This window comes from Tachypleus tridentatus, chromosome 1 (genome assembly GCF_004210375.1).
Source record: "Tachypleus tridentatus isolate NWPU-2018 chromosome 1, ASM421037v1, whole genome shotgun sequence".
Taxonomy (NCBI): domain Eukaryota; kingdom Metazoa; phylum Arthropoda; class Merostomata; order Xiphosura; family Limulidae; genus Tachypleus; species Tachypleus tridentatus.
The window spans coordinates 52,338,032-52,360,833 of NC_134825.1; the positions used below are offsets into that span (position 1 = coordinate 52,338,032).

Below are 22,802 nucleotides of genomic sequence, written 5' to 3' on the forward strand. Positions count from 1 at the left end.
TGTATAAAAGTACCTTTGTACCGAATTCCATGTGAATTGGCTAAAATACGGCCGAATAATTAACGAAAAAGTCACAAGTTACGTTTTTTGTGAGTTTTGACTTCCCTAAAAAGACTAAAAATTGGGCAAAACCAACATTTCTGTTTCATTGTGTTGAGCACATGACAAGTTATATCTGTACACGTTTTCAACTTGATTGCTCAAATTATTATCTAATAGGAGTTCAAATCATACATTCATTTTCGGATTGCTTTCCCTTTTACTTCATAAAAAGGCCCGACATGGCGAGATGGTTAGGGCGCTCGACTCACAATCTGTGGGGCGCGGGTTTGAACCCCAGTCACCCAAAACATACTCGCCGTTTCAGCGATATAATGTTACAGTCAATTCCACTATTCGTTGGTAAAAGAGTAGCCCAAGATTTGACGGTGCGTGTTGATAACAAGATGCCTTCCATGTAATCTTACATTGCTGAATTAGGAACAGCTAGCGTAAATAGTAATCGTGCGGCTTTGCAAGAAATATTTAATATGTAAAATTAAGTGTAGTTCACAAATGGATATATCCAGTTTGTGTAGAAAATTTGTGACCACACATCCTGTGCTCAAAGTTTTAAAAACTATCTGAATATTCATTTTTAAATTATGAAACGAATGTGGCCATGATAAAATAACACACTAACAACTAATAATTTGGCCCTTCAAGGATGTCCTTGTACACCACGTACGAATTATAGAAAAGTAAAAATAAATAACTTGATTTTAAAGAAAAGCATTAATTATTTGAGCCCAAGACCACACATAACACAAGAGAGTGTTATACCAACTGAACTAAAGAATCACCCTGATAAAAATTAACATTAAAGCACTTTTTATCATCCATGCCGGGCCTATACGAAAGTGTCAACGCTATTATCATAACAAACAATTGTTTCTTATTGTGTAAGCATCTTTTTTAAGCTTGGAAACTTGTTTATAATTCATTAGACTAATCATAATACGTTAGTATTAGCCATGTTATATTCTGAGTACTCTTACGTTTTTTTAATACCTCCGCTATATTAATTACACTTTCTAACAAAATTTTTACTTTTTCTTGTTCCTGGGCAAAAAGTGTTATTTCCCAATTGCTTATGCCTAAAGTAAATGGAAAAGACATAATTTTCTCTTCAAACTTTGCTTTTGTGACTTGGGAGCGTAAAACGAAAACATGATGGGAGACTATATTTGGGAGCTAATATGTGAAAGTCATTACATTACATCCACAAATCTCGAAACACTACTCACTTCTAAACATTTTTGTATAACTTTAGTATAACTACATGTAAATCTTCATTCATATGTTGTTTTATTCAGACCTTATGTAAATGAAAATGTGCATATTTGTTAGTTTTTTACAAAGAAAATAGGTTAATTTGTAAATATCATTATCCAGGTCACAAAAGCATAGTTTGAAGAGAATGATGGCCATTTTCTGTACTTTTACAACATAAGCAATTAAGAAATAACACATACTATCCAGGAACAAAATTTGTGTTACATAGTGTTATTGATGACGCATTTCTCTCGATACTGGAATAATGTATTGTATCATTGGGCAGATTCTCTTGATGCTTTGGTAAAAATAATGCCAAGTCCAGTCCACATAACAATAATTAACTAATTTATTGTTTCCTTAAACACTGCTACAGACTATTTCCGAGTGTAACTGTAGGCCTAAGTACACAAATAATGTTTAACAGGAATTCCTAGACTAATGGAAAGTATGCCTAAATTACAAATAAACTTGCTAACAGAATTTCCTTGCTACTCAATCCAGAAAATATTGAATAAATGTATCAAAAATATAACTTACCATATCGCTCTCTTCCTAGATTCTGAAATCCCTCGGCAACCTTAAAACACTACACTAAATTATTCAGTCACCATGTATTTTTGGTGATTTTCTTTTCTAAAGACAACTGGAAAAGTTCTTCCTGTGTAAGGTAATCAAGCAAATCCACTGAAGGTTCTATATTTGATGACCCTGTGGAAATGTTCTTGACTAGAATCTAAGCTCCTCTGCAGGTTGACATATTCTTCTCTGGAATTACCCATTTAGTTGTTTCCTCACTGAAATACTTCTAGAGATTATCACAGTGAATGACCTTTAACTTGGACCACCTGTTTTTCTGGATTCAATATGTAACAGCTTTACTGTTAGACATTTAAGTTAGTGCCTACGTTTGTTTTGTTATAGTTTTCATTTTTGCCTGTGACGTATATTCTTAAATGTGTATTGCGCAAGTCTCGTCTGTCCTTGAAATTTGTAGGACGTTTGGTTTGAATTTCGCGCAAAGCTACAAGAAAGCTATTTTTGCTAGCCATCTTTAATTTAGTAGTGTAAGACTAGAGTGAAAACAGCTAGTCATCACCACCATTGCCATCTCTTGGGCTACTCTTTTACCAACAAATACTGGGATTCACTGCCAAAATTTTATAAACTCGCGTGATTCCTGTGAAAAGCGAAGGGAGAGGAGAATATTATTGGACAGCTACAGTTAGTGTGCTATAGGCCATGGAATCTGCAATTGTGATTAACGTCTAGTAATCGGAAAACTATAGAACTGGACTAGGAACATTTATAGATTTCGAACATTACAAACCGTGTAGCTTCAGTGAATTACTTCGGACGTTATTATTTCTACGAGGTCATTAAATATCTAGTTTAGGCGATGCGTAATAATATCATCTCAAATTAAGAGACCGAATATAACACTCAGTATAGTTTGGAAGTTTGTAAAACTGTTATACATATACATGTATATATCATCTTTTGTAATAACTATTAGTAATAATCGTTGTTATAAATTGTATTGTTTTTGGTTCTATATTAAAATATAGTAGTGTTAAAAAAGAAAATTGTGTGTATCAATCTTGTTGGCAAAGAACATAAATTTAATATATATTAACATTTAATTAACTACTAAATTCAACTTTTCGGTTAATTTAAATAATATTACCTAATATATGTAACAAATAAATCATATAATTGATTATTTTCATTGCAAAATATTATCATTAAAAACAACTGCTTAATGTTGGAGTTTGTTCTTTCCTGTTGTAGAGAATGTAGAGCCATACAAAATTACCTCTATAGAATTTCATCTTATCAGCTGTCTTGCTATAGTGGCTTTTCATTTTATCATTAGCCAATTTGAGTCATTGCTGGGTAAAGTAAAGTAATGGTGGTTTATAGTCTCTCTCTTTATATTCTAGTGATATGATCTCGGCCTAATGATATGAGCACAGAAGGTTCAATGGTAATTTCTCTCCATTATGACGGTTTAATGATAATACATTTATATGCTATTGCTCACTAGCTCAAAGGTAGCAGCGGAATATATAGGTTCCATATTTTATGATGTTCATACGCAGGGGCGTAGATTTTTTACACCCGATGAGGTGGGGATGATTTTTGCAACCACTTATGTGGACTGTTCAATTTGCAAACTGGTAATCTCTGATTACGTGAACCTGAAAGCTGTAAACATGCAGTCACAGTGTTATCTTGTTGCCACGATACTTCAAGGTCTCCATGTAGTTTTGTAAAAGTGAGGTGTTGTAAACAGTTTTCAAAATGTTAATAGAATAGAGACAAATGTGTCACAAGTTAACTGCCACATGAATTTACTCCTGCACACTACACAGTATAAAAGATGGCCATTATACTTGACAAGGTTACTAATAACTTTCATTGCATGAATTACGTTTTCAAATATTAATAAAATTAATAATTATCCTTGATAAATTTATATCTACTGAAAAACTGTTCATGTTGTTTGATAAAAATAATTAAAATGTCTTTGCGAACTCTTGAAAATTACACATCAATACAATGTAGCACATAATTATTCATACTTTTCACTGAAGTAAGATTATTTAGTCCTCTAGTCTACATGTTCCCAAACGTAGAACTCCTTTGTAATGATCTGTTTATGAATTATTTCACAAGCTCTTCTATATTTATCTTGTCGACCTCATCTTTGTGAGTGTGACAAACTGCCACATGGTTGAGGCGGCACTAAGACATAGTTGACCTTAATCACGTCTTCAACCGTCTTAATTCAGAAAAGCTGCGTTCACATTCGCATCTGGATACTGGACATACAAGCAAAATTTTCATGAGAAGAAACACTTCACTAAACATCTGCTGTCTTGTTTCATGCATTTTACAGTAAGCATCCTTCGCACCTTTCAGAGATACTGCTTTTGTTGTTCCTTTGAACCTAGGCAACTGAAACTCAAGCCGTTGTGCAGAGATTTCTGGATAGAAGTTTATAACCGAGTTGTCAATCTTGCCAGATGTGATCATGTTCTCAAGCGCCAGATATTGCCTCATGTCATTGTTGTCTACATTGAATCTAGTGGTCAGATATTCTATGACTGTGTCCACAAATTCAAAATATTGGTTTATGTAGTAATTTCTAGCTGTTGCAGAATGGTGTGCTGAGCCATCACCTGTGATTCTTCTGGGGGGTCTGCAAATGCGTGATAGTTCAATTGGCACAAGATCTAGGGAAGTTACCTTTTTCTCAGTTTCATCAAATATCTTGTTCTAATTTTCCTCTGTTCGCAATACCCACAATTGCTCAACTGTCATTGCAGATGCTTCAATCATGCCAGATACTGTCGCTGATTTTGCTTGGAATGCACGGTTTAGTTCCTCTAATGCAGCTAATGGATGCTGAGGCATCAGCAATCCTAAAACTGTCTTTCCTTTGTCAAATCTGTCCAGCAGATCTCGTGCTTTCACTGCTACATCTGATTTTTCATTTGCTAATTCGGACAAAGAATCAACAATGTCACTGTAGTGATCATTAGCACATGTAATTGCAGATAGGCGGCACAACCAACGTGTTGGACACAGTGGGCAGATGTATTTAACTGGACCATTGTGGCTGTCTGACAATACAATATTTTCAAAGATTGTCTTGTATTTTCCTGGCCTCTGAAGCAAGACACCTACTTCTTGTACCCACTGGATAGAATCTCGAACACATTCACAAGCTCATCAATTTATTAATCTGGAATGGTGATCACAGATGATCCCGAAACTAACATACTTGTGTGACTTGAGGAGTGTCGGAACAAGCTGTGGAGGAGGCCCACGAGTCGGAGAGAGATCGAAGACTGCGGCGAGAGACTCAGTACCTCATTAACCTGCACTTGAAGGTTTCTTAGACGTAAATGTGGTCGAAGAAAGACGAGACGAGCAGAGAGATTCAAACAGTACGTCAGCATAGTTAAAACTCATGATCTAAATTAACCGAAATGTTGATACTAATATTTGGTGATGATTATGATGCGTTCACACTGGCCTCTTTTCAGGGCTGGGATCTATAAATCCTAAGAGAAAAGAATTTTGATGTGGGGGAAACGGGAGTACTCCGAGAAAATCCACTTTCACTGGTGGGGCGCCGAAAGAAAACAACCCCACCAGTGCCCAACACTGGAAGTATGAAGGCATATATGGTTAGTCATTCGAGTTTACATTCAGGGCATGTATGTAATTATATGGTGATCGGTATCGCTGCCAAGATTGTGGGGTGGCTGCTCGTTGTGGAAATTGTCTTGTTAATTGTGTGCGGTTGTTTGCTTTTCTATAGTATTTAGCTGCTAGATAGGTGAGTCTTTATTTGAGAGGCGAGATGGTGCTTGCTTTATCAAGGTAAGCTATCGGTGTGTACCTGGGGAGTCGATATGCCAGTCGGATGGCAAGATTCTGGGACTGTTGTAATTTTGAAGATGAAAGAGGGGTGCGTTTGCAGTGATCATGTTGCCGTATTCAATGATCGGTCAAATGCAAATTCTGTATATGGTAAGAATCGTTTTTGTTCTACATCCTTTGACAATATTACTGATTCTTCTGAGGTAGTTGATTCGTTTATAGACTTTTGATAGAATGGTTTTAAAGTGATCAGTCCAAGTTAGCTTCTTGTTGAACGTGATGCCAAGGAATTTTATAGTTGAAGAAAATTTAAGCTCAATGTCCATCATATTAAGTTTAACTTTAGAGATAGACTTGTTTTTCCTCGAGATTTTGCGTTTGAAGATTATAGCCTGTGTTTTAGTAGCATTAAGTGCGACCCGCCAGGTGTTGCATCAGGTGGTAATGCTATTTAGTGTGGATTGGAATTTAGCGGCGGCCAGTAGGGGTTCACGTGACATGCTCCATACTGCTATGTCGTCAGCATATTGCGACGCATAGGTGTACTTGAACTTCGGAAAGGGGATGTCGTTAACATATAGTAAATACAACAGAGGGGTTAGTACTGAACCTTGGGGAAGAGATGAACAGTGTGGGATGTAGCGTTGTTAATTCTTACTTTAGCTGTCCTGTTATCTAGAAAGCTAGCTATCCATCTTGTTAGGGTGGACGGGAGGTTAAACTGAAGGAGTTTAAACTCAAGACCCTGGTGCCAGACAGAATCAAAGGCTTGTTTAACATCCAAAAATAAACCCACTGTGGTGTGATTTCTATTAAAACATTGAATAACGGATTCGGTTAACCGAACTAAATGATCGGCAGTCTGTCTTTTTCTTCGGGAAGCATTTTGTATTTCAGAAAGTAACATATTATTTTCCAAATACCATGTAATGCGAGTAGCTAAAATTTTTTCTAATAATTTACCAATGCTATTAATTAGGCTAATGGGTCTATAGTCTTTTGGATTATTTGATGCAGGGGTTGTTTCAGGTATGACTTTAATTATAGCGAACTTGCATTGAGGCGGGTAGTACCCTGAGTAAAAAGAAAGGTTAAATAAGGCTGCTAAATGACTTATGAATGAAGTAGAGGCTTTTTTAAGAATGATATTACGTATGCTATCCTCACCTGGGGCACTATTTTTAAGTGTTTTGGTTGCTAGTTTGATTTCAACCTGCGTAATGGGTCTAGTAAGTTTTTGAAGGTCGGTGAGGTGGACACTGCTATTGTGGGATAAATAGCATGGGAAATTCGTACTAAGTAGTGTTATATTATCTTTGATGAAACTCTGGATTGTGCAAAAATGATTATGATCAAAGTGTGGCGAGTTCGGAATGGTGAAAACCTGTTTGTAGTAATCGACTAATAAGTTGGCTTTTTCGAGTTCGCTAGTTGCTGAGCTGCTATTGAATTTTTAAATTGGGAATGTTGTTGGTTAAGTTATCGTTGCATATGCTCTTGAACTTTCTCCAGAATATAGCCGGATCTTTGTATGAATTGTCTAATGACGCACATAACTCGGACCAATTTTGATCTTTTTGTTCATTAATTCGACGCTTGATAAGGTTAGTTACTTGGTTGATTTGGGTTTTAATCGCGGGGTCGCGGGAGATTATGAATTGGCGTCTGAGTTTACGTCTTTTGGTTATAAGTGAATGCACTGCTCTAGTAAGTTTCCATGAATTTGGATGATTGTTGATACGGCGCTTAGGAACTATTATGTTTATTGCATTAGTTATCGTGTTGGTGATGATTGATAGATAATCATTTATAGAATTAGGGTTGTTGGCCTGAGTAATAACTTGTGGCAGAGTGTTATCGATGTATTCCCAAAAAAAGAGTCCCAGTTAGTGGCAGAGTAATCAAAAATACTGGGTCGGGTAGTTGTGGTTTGAGGACAGGTACTATCTATAGATATATATATGGGGTAATGGTCACTGCCGATATCACTGTGCACTGTAAAGTCTCGTATATATGGGGAGTAGAACTGAACTGTACAATGTATTTAAGTCAAACGTGCGAACCTCACAGTGACTACCGAGCCGACTGATCGCCTGGGCATCGCTGGGACAATAATGTGTGCAAGTTACAACACAAGTAATTGCAAGTTTCTTGAAAAATACTTAAACAATCACAAATATATTACATTCTTGTTAAAGCTCATCAAAAGGCAAACACGTTGTGATATAATGTCTATAAGCACGTCTATTAAATAAAAACACCTAAACAAAAACTAGCAATACAATTAGAGTAGAGGCTTCAGGCCGTTGAAATCATTCCTTTTGTGTTCTAATCATACAAGTAAATACAATATTTTTACTATCTATGATAAGATAATATATTGTTCTTTTACCATAAAGCACCAGTACTTTATTAGAGATATTAGAGATAGCAGATATGATGAGATGGCGATTTGAACCGGCGATCTTCTGATTGTGGGTCCAGCGCCCTAATCATGCCAGGCCCACGATTAGTAGAGACGCATATAATATTGATATGGTAAATAACATTTATAAACCTTACTCAACAGAAGAAAATACTGGAAATAAAAAACAAATATTTTATATTTGAATTTGAGTTGCAACAAAAATAAGCTCCATTTAACGGTGTTACTACAATTGTTTCAATTCATAATCAGTGCGACTCGTAATCTGAGGGTCGCGGGTTCACATCCCCGTCGCGCCAAATATGCTTGCCCTTTCAGCCGTGGGGGCGTTATAATGTGTGGTCAATCCCACTATTCGTTGGTAAAAGAGTAGCCCAAGAGTTGGCAGTGAGTGGTGATGACTAGCTGCCTTCCCTCTAGTCTTACACTGCTAAATTAGGGACGGCTAGCACAGATAGCCCTCGAGTAGCTTTGTGCTAAATCAAAAAAAAAAAAAAAAATTAATTACTAATATTTGATGACACGCGCGTGTGTGATTTCTTACAGCAAAGCCACATGGGGCTATCTGCTGAGAAGAAGGCTTTACTGAGTTAACACTGAGCAAAGAATACATGTTAAAAGGATAAGTACGTAAATCTCTGAAGGGTCTAATAATCGTTCATCATATTAGTACTTTTGAAAGAACTTAATTTGTAAGTGAAAACAAAATAAATTACTATTAATCTATTTATGGAGAAAGTAAATATGGTTATAGTCCATCAGAATAAAAGTTCCTTATACGTTACCGGTTAAAAGTTCTCAAAGTCAAACAATAAATAGGCCTATGTTACTGTCATGCCTATGTATTACTATTACTATAAAGTAGAGATGCTTAAAATAAGCCTATAATTTATAGTTATACTAAGTTATAGCTAGGAAAACCAACTATATCGATATTTTAAAGTTTAAGCTCATTATGGTTGTATTAAACTTTTCCAAGATAGATTGCGTTCTAATTATTTTTATTTCTGCTTTGGTTGTGGATATTTTACGAACACGCAACGATATAACTGCAAACAATTCTAGGATTACCAGTATCAGTATGTGTTACAAGAAGTGCATCAACTCTTTACTCTCTAATGGTAACCTTACTGGTAACTCTAATGCGAATAGTACAAACGTAACCAGTGCTGAAGAACGCAAGGTCAAAAATTCTGTTGACAATAAAGGAATCAGAGAGATGGAAAATATTACTTTTGGGAATTTAAAACTTTTCAGTTCTGTTTGGTGCTATGGTTTAGATAATACAAATCGACTCTGTAGATTCCGGAATCTGTGTTATTTTCCAAAAACAAATGACTTTGTATTTTTTCATGGATCAAAGTCTGTGTACTTCGGTATTCCAGAGAATCAATTCAACCCAGCATTGGTTGATATGGCTTCAGTTGAGAATCATAATACACAGTACTTCCATTTCACAGATATGCCTGAATCAGAATCTCAAGGTTTCAATAAAACCTTTTTTGATAAAAGATTTTTTATATTTAACAGATTCAATCCAGGTAACTTGATGCATGTTTTGCATGATGACTTGATTCCACTGATATCATCCGTTAGAGAGATTTGTGGAGCAGTAACTATAAATGAAACTCAGGAGTGTTTGAAAAGCTTTGAACTATTCCTTGCTGATGAACATCCATCAGGAATGTTTTTCAACCTTTATGAAGAATTATCAGCAGGTAGTCCACTGTTAGCTACAAATCTCACTGATAATATATGCTTTGCAGAAAGTTTTGTCGGCTTACGTAAGCATACGTTATGGTATCAATATGGTTTCAAAATACCTCAAGGTCCTCTAAAAAGAAATATGAAACTTGTATCTGATGAAGTTAAGATATTTATAGAAATGTTTAGGGTAAAATTTGGTAAAAAATATAAGCACACAGATGATGAGAATTATGCTGTTTTAATAGCGAGGAATAACCGAATTATTATAAATGAAGCTGAGGTTATGAAAGAACTACATAAATGTTCTGGTTTAAAAGTGAAGAAAGTTAGCCTTGAAGAAAACAACTTGCATGAAATTATTCAAGTCATACATAATTCAAAGATGTTAGTTGGCATGCATGGAGCTCTTCTTGCTCTACTCATGTTCTTAAAGCCAAATTCTGTTGTAATTGAGTTGTTTCCTTATGGAGTAAATCCAGACAGTTATACTCCTTACAAAACATTGGCTACACTCCCAGGATTTGGTTTAATTTATCATTCATGGCAAAATACAGAATTAAACAATACCATAACCAAACCAGATAACCCAGTTGAATTGGGAGGTATACGTCACCTTCCTCTAACAGTTCAACAACAAATTTTGGACAATCCTGAAGTACCACAGCATTTATGTTGCAATAATCCTGAATGGTTGTTTAGGATTTATCAAGATACTGTAGTAAACATCAGTTCTTTTTCTCAAGTGTTACAGCATGCATTATTGCAGCAGGTGGAACGCAAGACCTTTCAACAACATAACGAGAACTTAATGAAGAGGAACCTCTACCCAGGAGAAGTGCAGAATCTAGCATGCCATCTTGTTTACAGAGATGAAACATGGGCTAGTTTGGTGCTTTTATGGAAAGAACCATGGAATTTAAAATATATAAATTCTTCTCTGGTTGTGTATGAAGTATTAGTGCAGGAAGCAAATACAGAGAAAGTGGATTATGTTCTGGTAAAAACAACCAAACACATTTTTCACAAACTTCTGCTAAACACTCATTATGTTATTTGGTTACGTTGTCAAGTAGATGGTAGATCAGGACATTTTAGCACGTACCCATTACATTGTTATACGTGAAGCTAAATATTTGTGTGTTGTCAACTTGTAATTCTGCTTCATGGTTATGCTACCAAGTGTATATCAGATAAAAAAAAAAAAGGTTTAATTTGTTGGCTCCCATGCCTATTTTGCCGATACTTTCCAGAGTCACACTAGTGATTTTACAATTACATTTTTAGTAAGAGTGTATATGTAGACATTGTGTCTCAACCAATAAGTCACCCTTTAAAAAGAAAACAGAGCACAACTCACTGGCAGGTCATGTAGGAGCCAATGTGTTAATTTTTAACTTAAAAACCTTCAGTTGAGTGTGAGCTTGTTGAAATGTACTTAAATCTGTAAACGAAATAGTTCAACAAACTGAATGACAAGAGACTCATTGAGCTGAGTTTAATATTCATACAATTTATGTAGTTATGCTTTCTGACTAGACAGACTTGCTTGTCTGTTTTTTTATGTTTTGTTTTTAATGTGAAAAGTATATAAAACCACCAATTTATTAATGCATATATAATAGTACAGTTGCAAGAGAAGGGAAAATTAATAGGGTGCAAAATACTTTTAACTAAATTTGATTTCATTAACACATGAATCCATTATTGCAACTTGTTCTGTATAATTACATGTGGCTCTTTATAAATACTCTGAATAAAATATTTAAAAGAAACAAGTGTACTGGTGGAAAGATATTAGATTTTCTTTATTTTTTTAACATTTTTAATTTAAAAGAAATGGGGTACAGTTGCATTTCACATCTGTTTACAGTAAAATTCCAAAACCTTTGTTGTCAGAAAACAATTGTTAGATAATTAGAATTTAAATTTGAAATCTCAGAAGATGTACTGAGGCTTTATTAGGCAGTTGTAAGCACAGCATAATGTTAGGTCAGCATTTAGGATTAGGAAAAAATTATAAAATCAATGTAGGAAATGCTCAAAAATATTCATGCATCTTGCAGCTCTCAGAATGTTTTGGATTTAGACAAAAATTAAAAAGGGGAGGATCTTTTTCTTTGAAGGATTTCCTTCCCCTGTTCTAGTGTGTTAATTAGACCATTTTGTTGTAATGAAAGTTCAATGAATATTTAAAATATTTATTGAAATGGTTTAGATTTGGTTTTGTATAGTTTTATTAAATGAGTATAGCACAAATTAAATTATGTGATTGATTCAGAATACTTGAACAGTATTTTGTAACTATACTTTGAAATTTTATTTTTAATTTACTCAGAAATTTTCAGTTTGAGTTACTAGCAGCTTAAAAGAAGTTTAATAATGGTGATTTAAAACTATGGATTGCATTTTTGTTTACTTTTTTTGTTTTAGGTTTTGTTTTGAATTCTTCTTTCCTAAATCTATTTTGGAAGAGCCAAAATTTTTGCTCTTTCTTGTGCCAGTTTTCTTTCAGCAAAACATCACCACTCCTCAGTTACTTTTAGGATTAATGATGCTTTGATAGTTGTACCTCTGTGAACAATATTTTTTTAAATACAAAATCTGAGTACTGTTGTTTGTATGTTATTTATTTAGATGAATAGGTCTATTTAGATTGAAAGTATTCATTCAAGTGCTTTTGTTAAAAACTTATTACCTACTAGACTAAAATTATTAGTTTTAAGTACAAAAACTTGTTAGTTTTATGAACTTGAAATCATTCCTTGATCATTAGAACTGTAAATCAGAGGAGCTTGTAAGTTAAAAGGTTTCCTCTAAACTTTTTTTTTTGAAAAATCGCTTGAAAAATAACACTTCTGTACAGTGGGTGGTCAGTTGAAAAAAATGTCCAAAATATGTTTCATACACACACACAACATAAGCAAGTTTACAAGTTTATTGAATTTTAATACCAAATTCATTCAACAAGTTTAAGGATTCAATGCAGCTGTAAAGATTTATTACTTCTTATTGTTAGTTTCTCAGATGGTTGAAAAATAGTTAACACATGCTCACATTCACAAGTTCAGAGCTGGGTGATTAGTGGCATTTGCTAATTCATCCATCAATAGACTCAGTAATCAGTTTCTACCATTTAATTATTGTGGCATTTAAAAACAAAGGTCATCATAAAAGTAAAAAGAATTGCAATGCTAGCTATTGGACTTCAGTACCAAATGTTGGAAGAACACAACCCATTATGTATTTTGTGTTTCAAAACAAATATTATGACAATTTTTCAATTACTTGAATACTTAGAATAATCAAAAACCCTAATTTTCATAAGTTAATTATTTTAATGAGTCATAATACTAGTTCAATTAAATTGAAATTATAATAGAAAATCTGGTACTTTTCTGTTGACCCCTGCAATTTTAATAAATTAAAAAAAGAAATATATACACACACACATTTTATTGTATGGTAAATGTCCATAATAAATTTTCTAAAAATATATTAATAAGCATTGTATTCATATAGTGAAAACTACCATTTTCAGGGGTATAACAAAAAGTACCAAAAATCTTATAGCAGTATTTCGATTACTAGATAAACGGAATAATTTGACACATAAATTTCAATCAGTTCATTGTTTTTGTGAAATTAATTAATAAATTGTTGGAATATCAAAATGGTAATAACCCAAAACATTTTGATTAGTTAACTATTTTCATGAAATAAATTATCTTCAATTACAATTATAATTAATGGGTTTGTAACTTCACACTAACGTAATCAATGCACTAAGTGAGATTATGATTTTTAAAAAAATACTAGATATTTTCTTATAAGAAAAATCATTTTAAGAAATAGTGATATTAATTTTCTATAGTCTTTTTTATCATGATGCTCATGTTTCTTTGAGTTTTAAAACAGAATAGTACCAACTGCACAAAATGATTATATTTCCTTGAGTTTTTATTAATGTAACACAAGCTTAATTTTGCACAGTTTTGAGTTATGAAATATTTTATTACCTTTTTCATGTTTTATATAGACAAAAATGTTTATTAGATAGTGAAATATATTTTTCTGATATTTCCAGTAAAATTTAGGTTAAAAATTATATGAAGCCCAGATAAAAGAAAGTCAAAACTCGAACCAGAGATCAATATTGTTTGTGAAAATTTAAAGTTGAAAAAAAATTGATTTGTTATTAATTAGCTAAATAAAATTACATACAGCTGGCATATTTAAAAAAAAAAAGTGAAATACAACCAAGTCAGCAATGCAAAATGAACCATCATAGATGAAGTGTAATATTACATAAACTTTACCTATGATTGATCTGTTAAAATTATCATTAATAAATTGCTAGAAATACTATTTGTAAAGTGTATCCAAGATTAAATGAGTTAATAAAATAGTACTGAACAAATTTGTAAGTCATAGTTTATCATGAGGCTACATACATGTAAGTCAGTCTTGATTTAGTATGGTATATTGCCCATCAGGATGTGTTTATGCATTGTATGTAGCATCAAACTGTATCCCATGCTTGTTGATATAGTGTTTTTAGAACTAATACCAAAATTTAGTCTTGTGTTAAATGTATATTGAGATCATTAACTGCAAAAGTCTACCATAGGGATCATTTTCGTTACTTAGAACTTGGGATTTGCTGGATTATTATGTTTTAACTTCAACCACAGATAGACAATCTTGTTGTACAGGTTGCATCACATGATTAAATTATTTTTGCATTAGAATTTATTTCTAAAAACTGTCTTTTATTCATGGTTTTATTATTCATTAATAAAAAGCAGTATGATAATGACATAAGCAAACATTTTCTTTTAAGAGAGTGATACATAAATCATGTTTCAAGTTGCAGAAATTTGTGTTTAATTATCAGTTTACAATAAATGAAAGTTTCAAATGCCATGGACAGAAAAAAACTCATTCTTAAAGTTTCAAGTTTCAGATACCCCTAACTTATGTTCTGTTGTTTGCTTGCACAGTGGTTACTTGATATTGTGTATTGCCCATTGTTTATCAGCCAGTCTTCTCTGTTGCTAATTATTAGCTAAAGTTTAAAAAGCAGCTATGTGTAGCTTGTATCTTATAAGAAAGGTTTAAGTAATTTATACTTCAACTCCTGAAGTCCATTTAATGACATTTCACCAACTTCTGTGTTTGGTACAACTGTAAAAAACATGTTTTTCTATTGAAGATTTATTTACCTCTTTTTTTAACTTTGCTTTTTATGAAAGTAAATACATTTTAAAATAATAAACAATAAATTTGCATGCATTGTAACTGTTATTCTATGGAAACAACTTAAAAATATTTACAGCATGCTCTCTTTTTCATTTTGGTTAACAGTTTTGGGACTGTTATGTTTAGAAACATTCTTGTGATTCATAAAGTATTTAAAGTACATCTTAAATTGTGAATGGTAGCTAAGGAATTAAATACAACGTAGTACCCAGACTATTTCAGCACACATTAAAATTGAGAATAAAACTTTTTATTCAGGTTTCTTCATACCTATAAAAACTTTTAGAAAAATATTCAACATCAGAAACAATAAACTGTTTAATATGCACATTATACAAGAATCTTTAACTTGTTTTAAATAGAAAATGCATTACTAAAGCTAATGATGTACTAAAATATAACCTATAAAAATACAAATATATTAAAGTTTTCTTCATACCTATAAAAACCTTTAGAAAAATACTCAACATCAGAAACAATAAACAGTTTAGTATGCACACTATTCAAGAATTTTTTAAAACTTAATATCTTCAGATAAGTGATAAAACATAATACAATTTAGACTATATTTATATTAGCAAATATGACTACTTGTACAGTTATTTTCCAAAGATGGAAAATAGTATACATTTTTTATGCTAATGTGCAGCTCTAATACCAAAGAAAAATAGAACACAGACAATTTTTTTCAAGCTGAAGTTGACAGTTCTAAGAGTAATAAAGACTAGCTTTATTAACTGAAAATATTTAATAAGTGTTTGAACCAATAACCATATACGCAAGTACAAAAATAGCCATTTTAGAAAACATTTTGTACATTAACCTTTGTGCACTTCTAAATGTTTTCAAAATGGCATTCAGTTGATCAATGCAACTTTTATACAAGAAATATCATTTGCAACAATGCATTATAGTATTTATATAAAGATTAGTTTTAAAGTGGTTGCTGGAAACACTTTTCCTTCACTAAAATCAAAGTTATTGTTATTCTTACACTATTTAAATAAAACTTCAAATTAAACAATGAAAATGTATACCAAACTTTTCTGAAATTAAATAAGGAAAACAATAACATTGTTATGAAAAAATATATAACAAGTTTAATATGAACTGTAATAATAAATAATATGAGACAATTTACTTGTCTATTATAGTTTTAATGTTTAACTATCTTTGTATCTTTTGTTATTGCTATATTAAAAAAAATATTTGGTTATTTACTTTGAATCACATATTTCTAATATTCCTCAAGATAATTGTTTCTTATTAATTTACAACAATATATTATATACATTATCAAAACATGTCAAAAACGAAAACTGTAAGATATTTATAACACAAGAAGTTACTGAGAAACCTAATTAAAAAAAAAAAAAAATTTACTTGTATTTATAAAATTACCTGTATGTAAATTACATATGCCATCTGCAGTTTTTGACTGCATTTTACTAAAATTTCCTATAAACAGTAAGAATATAAAAGCTATCTAGAAAAAAAAAAAAGAACAAAGAACTTTTACAGTACATAGAAAAACAAAATTTTGTAATAAAATAGTAATATTTTACAACATAAAATTATGGGGAAAAACAAAAAAATACCTTTCAAGTTATGGCTAGTTCTGTTTCATAGTTATAAAAACTACCTAACACAGCACTACAGAGATTAACAGATGCAAATCACAAAGTATTAATAATCATACTGTTAGTGAGAAGTTTGTTACAAGTGAATACAACAAAGAAAAGTATATTGAATGTATTAAAAATATGTATCCTTTAACAAACTTATATTATCTACTAGTAAACTGACCTGATAACTAAATATATAAGGCAATAAAATAAAATAAAAAAAATGGTTACAGTAAATGTTTGATTTTCTGTAAATAAATCATTTACTGTAGCCATTAACAGCTGCCTTTTAAAATAATACATATTTCAATGTTACTGTGTAATCTCCTGAAGATGGTGTTAATGTTAAAGTTTTTTTTTAAATAATGTAATTTATAGTTTCAATAAATATGTTATTGGTATACAGAAAGATGTTGCATTCTAAATATTCATTTGATTTCTAATTATTATGAGTACCAATAATTCATACTTGTATAAGAGATTATCAGAGCAAACTCTGTTAAAAGAACAAAAGTAAATAAGTGGCAAGTATCATTTTGTGATGCTACCAACTGGTCCTTGCAACATTATGCTTATATTTTGAATTTACTGCATCCATAAGTTTGCACAATCTTGTTTGACCATACATTCTACTTTTGCACCATTTTGAAATGGGAAGAATTTGTTTGCCAACTTCTTTTCACCTATCTTTAAGACTATTTTATCATTGCAAAAAATAAATAAAAAAATGCAGTAATAAAACTATTAGGAATTTTTATTACATACTGCTACATTTATTGTTAGGTCAATTAAATTTCGTTGCCAAAGGGTTTAGAGGCCAGTCAACTACAGGTTAAAAATGTTTTGGTTGCTCTTCTGCTATAAATGATGAAAATCTTTGAAGATTCATAAACATAAAGGAGCTACGTGTAACACACATACATTTAATGTAAAGCTAATGAATATTGGCTTCATTTTTATATTATTATTTTAAGTAAAGTTGTGAACAAAAAATATTTTATTTTAAAATCAAATTTACTGATATGTTATTTTGTTGGATCAGTGTTTGAACTACTGACTCTCTTTGTTTAGTGCTAATTGTGCAATTTATAAGTCATTCAATGATTACGAGACTGTCTTTATTATTGTGTGTGCATGTTTGAGGAAAAATGCATGTTAGAAAGATTTAACTTGTATGCTTATTTATAACTTCCAAGAAAAAAATAAAGTTTGGTAACTAAGAACTTAAGGTGCTGTTTTAGTTGGTTTTTCTATTCAAATTACAATTTGGCTTAAAAGTTTCTGTAGTTGATGTTTGTCTATAGATTTGTGGATTTTGTTCACTTCTGAATATTAAAGTGTTTTCTGATAATATTCTTTTGCTTATAGATGTATCTGTTTTATTTTAGCCTTAGAATGCTAGTGTTTGGTTACAAAGTTTTCCTATAAACCTATGCAGGTAGGCAATTCTCTTCCAAACCATTGGAAGTTTGTTATACTTATCATTTCTTTGTACTCATCAAAAGTGGTGGAGTATCACTTTGCCAGTTGGGTTGGTGTAAAGTTGTGTGACAGATTTAATATACTTCTTATAACTATTTCTCTTCAGTGCCTGTGGGAAAATCTCTGCTATCTGAACAGTTGACAGTAAATAGGCTTTAACAGAATAAAAAGGGAGAGTCCTTTAATAATGATATAAAACAAAGAGCGTCTAACAGACACTTCATTTCATGCATTTGATTGTAATCACACTCTGGTAACATACTGCCCAAAACCCAGTAAAACTGTGTTTTTCATCGTCTCTGAACAACACCTAATGAAAGAATGATGCTCCCTCCATAAGAGCCAGAGATAATCCATTACTACAATGAAACAGTATATCAAATGTGCATAATATATTTGTGTCAGGAAACTAATTTAAATATATACAACAATAAAAAGTAAGTATATGGGTGCATTGGGCTAAGGATTTTTATACGGTAGATGTCTCTGACTTGTCAACGATAAATTCAAAAAATAAATGAACAGCACGAACCCCACTGCTTTTCAAAATAACTTACATGTATATTCTGAACAAATTAAAAATTCCTTATACTATGGAAGTCATACTTATATCTTAAACACTATATAGCTTTCCTCTTCTTGTCTAAAGTCCACTTAAGCCTATTCAATTGCTTTAGAATTCAGTTGACTATTTTTTCTATATTTCTATCACCAAACAATCTGTGTATACTTCTTTTATGTTGTTGTTGAGCCACTGAATATAATTTTGAGCACATACTGTTAGATAGCACATTAATATCACCAGCAGTATTAGTACTATTAGTATTGGCCTAGTAATTAGGAGGCTTGATTCGCAATCTGTTGGTGGCGAGTTTGAATCCAAGCACCAAATATGCTTGCTCTTCCAGCCGTAGAGGCATTATAATGTACCTATCAATTTTACTATTCGTTTGTAAGAGGTGGGGGTAAGTGATGTTGACCAACTACCTTCCTTCTTGCCTGCCACTTCTAAATTAGGTATGGCTAGCCTTCAAGTAATTTTGTACAAAATTCAACACACTGGTGCTACTGATACTGTATTATTACATAACATACATCAAATATCTAATCAATTCGATTTTTGTGGGTTTTGTCAATGAATACAAGTACTAAGTAATTACATGGCATTTAGATTATATAATACATATTGTTACTTTGTATTACTGTTCTGTGTTCATCAGGAGTTATTGTTAGTATCAATGACATATTTGTAAACTACAATATGCAGCTAACAGTGGCTTTATCCACCTCTAACATAATATGCATTGATACTTTGAAAAGGTCTGTCATTGGGATTATAAATTTAAGTTTCAATATCCATGGCAAACAAAGCACAGATTGCCATTTGTGTGGCTTTGTTCTTTTAAAAAAAAACTCATACTTTATCATCATCACTTTAGACTGTTTAAATCCCAAATTTAAACCTAACTACTTTATTTCACACACAGTAATCTAAATAGCTTAAATAGTTGCAAAAGTTGTGATAACTTAACAAAATACAACGTACACAATTTTAAATAAATGTAAAACCACATTTATCAGTCAATTTATCACTCGTCTCTTGCTACTGAATTAATACGTATACACATATTTGCTGCAAGTACTTAATTCTAAAGTAGGGATAAAAGTATTTGATTGGTTGGTTGATTTGGTGTTTTATGCGCAAAGCATCTTGGCTATCTGCACCAAATGATTTGAACATTTAAATTAACTGATATTCAAAAGTAAAATAATCTTACTAATTACAGTACATATGACATTTTTAATTCAGGTTCCCATCAAAAGAAGTTCCTTTTAAATATACACAGTTTACAGAAGAAAAAGTTATAAACTTTTAGGTAAAAACTTGCCAGATTGTAATAATTTGAAATCCCTTTGTAAAAGTTGTTTAACAATCCAACAATAATATGAAATAGTCATTTAGAAATACCTATGACATCTAAGTTTAAATTAAAAATCCTATGAAAAGAAAACAATGAAAATTAAGTAGTTTCATAAAATTATGTGTGCAAATGTGTTTGATAAAGTTTATTTAAATATTTATTGGAAGCATTAATATTATTAATCAGGGAACACACTGAGTTGAGAACTTTTAATTAAAAGTTAGGTGATTTGATATCAGGTATTTTCAAAATGAACAGAACTTTAATTATGTAACAGATAAGTGAGAGACCTTCAGGATCAGAGATAGTGATGCCTGATTTAGAGCTGCTGACCAGAAGGAGCATGACAACTAAGTAACACTAATCACCAATATGTAAATGATCTATATTATGCAGGCTTATTGCATTTTCAAAATTTACACCTTTGTCTATAAAAGTTTTTTGATATTTTGTTTTTCAAATTAAGTATTTTGTGGCTTAATATAGAAAGTCAAGGTAAACCTATTTATGTTCTTTACATCCTAGTTACCATGGAACTGTGTCAGTCAGTAAGGGTGCCACTTTTGTTTTATTGTTGGATAGATTGCTATAATGTCAAACCTACATTATAGAAAATGACACTGATTTTTTTTTTTCTGACAAGTTGGGTGATTCCCCAAAAAAGCATCCCATGTTTCAAAGTGAGAGTGCCTCTCAGTCACGTGTAGCTTTTACATTCTGACAAGAATGCCATGCTTTTTTTTCTTTTTGTAAAGGCTGGAGCAACATAAAGCTTTCCAACTTACTTAAAACTTGAAATTCTTAACATCACATATGGTCTAGCATGACCAGATGGTTAAGGCACTCAACTTGTAATCCCTGTCACATTAAACATGCTCACCTTTTAAGCCATGGGGGTTTTATAAAGTGATGTTCAGTCCCACTATTCACTGGTAAAAGAGTAGCCTAAGAGTTGGTAATGACTAGCTGCATTCCTTCTAACCTTAGGGATGACTAGTGCAGATATCCCTTGTGCAGCTTTGAACAAAATTCAAAAACAAACATCACGTTGCTCTCCAATGAAACACCACAGTTTGTACTTGTTGTTAACACTAACTTTTGTTTGTGTGGAGCTTGCGTCCAATTTCTATCTTTGTGTCAAAGTCAGATTTCTGCTCTTCAATATGCTTTCTGGATAATTCTAGCTATCTGAATATTCCTATCCAATTACACCATGGAAACTCAGTGAAGCTAAGAATACTACAGCTATCAACTAATTAGTAGGATTGACTGCATCAGTTATAATGCCCCATAGATGAAAATATATATTCTTCAACTGCATATCACTATCGATTTGGACCTTGGATGTTTTATTGTTAGTCCAGGAAACTAACCACTGGGCAACATTTTTACTCCAACCAACCTGTTAGCTCTGCAAGTGTATAAATGGAAGAATTGATAATTTAAAGAAAAATAAAGTTTGTGTTTAAACTTTTTGTAGCAGAATTTATTCATGGAAATTATCTACTATTTAATGGAAGGTGTATTATGTCCTATATTACCTTGTATACAAAATTGTTCTATACCTGTAACATTGAAAAAAAAATACATTTCCAAAATTATGACAGCATTTGTAATTTTTTGAGACATTATTTTACCTCAGAAGAGTCAGGACTTACATTGTGTTTTTTCATTGGTTATCCTGCTGTTCGTGTATACTTGTTTTAGATAAACACCCTCGCCATTGTAGTGTTATAAATTGGTTTATTTTAATTTTCACAAAAATTTTGTTACTACTTCAAATAAATACCCTTTTATCTCATTTAAATTTCACTTTTATTTAAACCACAACACAAGTTCTTAATTCATTCTTTTATTTACACCTGTCCTCCTATAAGACTTCTACTAATCTCTTTTTCTTATAATACCAAAATTGCATATTTAGACGATAGGATTGAGTTATTTTAAAATACTGTGTTTGTGATTCAAGCATGTATACATAAGTGTTCACTGTCCCAACAAGGGACAGAATCTTGATAATCATGTGATATGATCATCAATTCTGATTTGATCATTAGGTGCATACAAACATATTTCTTCTAATCTTCATGCTTACTTGTCCCATTAGACAGTTGCAGTTAGTTGACCAATTAACTATTAGTGAATAAAGCTTTTTATTTGTTCATTATAATTTTGTTTCAATTGTTTGTTTTCCATATGCAAAATTATTCTCAACATAAAATACCCAGAACCTGTTAAGTTGCAGCTATTTGTAACTACCTGTTAGAAATCATTGTATCTGAATATTAAAGTAATACATTAATTTTGTCTGGTATTAAGATAGTGTGCATTATACGTGTGTGACATACTGATGCAACATCTTATGTGAATTTAAATTAGTCTGGTTGTGTTTTTTCAATTCAAAATTCATGAAATAAAGAATAATTGAAAGAATTATTTTATCCTTAACTAATTGGGTTGTAACAAATGCTATAATGTTTTAACATATAGACTCAACTTAATGCAAGACTTCTGAATTTTTAAATTTATAACTGCATTGATATACATCTATATATTTCTTAAATTTTAAATACCTTACTTTCATATATATCTAACAGGGGAACTCTTTTTATTAGGTACATGGTGAAAATTGCCATATTTAAACATCTGACATATTTGTTTAGACTATTTACT

General features: G+C 31.8%; 1 protein-coding gene across 1 annotated transcript; it reads left to right on the plus strand.

Annotated features, from left to right (window-relative positions):
* The first annotated feature begins 8,687 nt into the window (after positions 1 to 8,687).
* On the plus strand, positions 8,688 to 11,610 carry LOC143248674 (protein O-linked-mannose beta-1,4-N-acetylglucosaminyltransferase 2-like). Its single transcript, XM_076497276.1, has one exon. It carries the CDS (start codon positions 9,090 to 9,092, stop codon positions 10,962 to 10,964), a length of 1,875 nt encoding a protein of 624 aa, XP_076353391.1. The 5' UTR covers positions 8,688 to 9,089; the 3' UTR covers positions 10,965 to 11,610.
* The last annotated feature ends 11,192 nt before the right edge of the window (positions 11,611 to 22,802 follow it).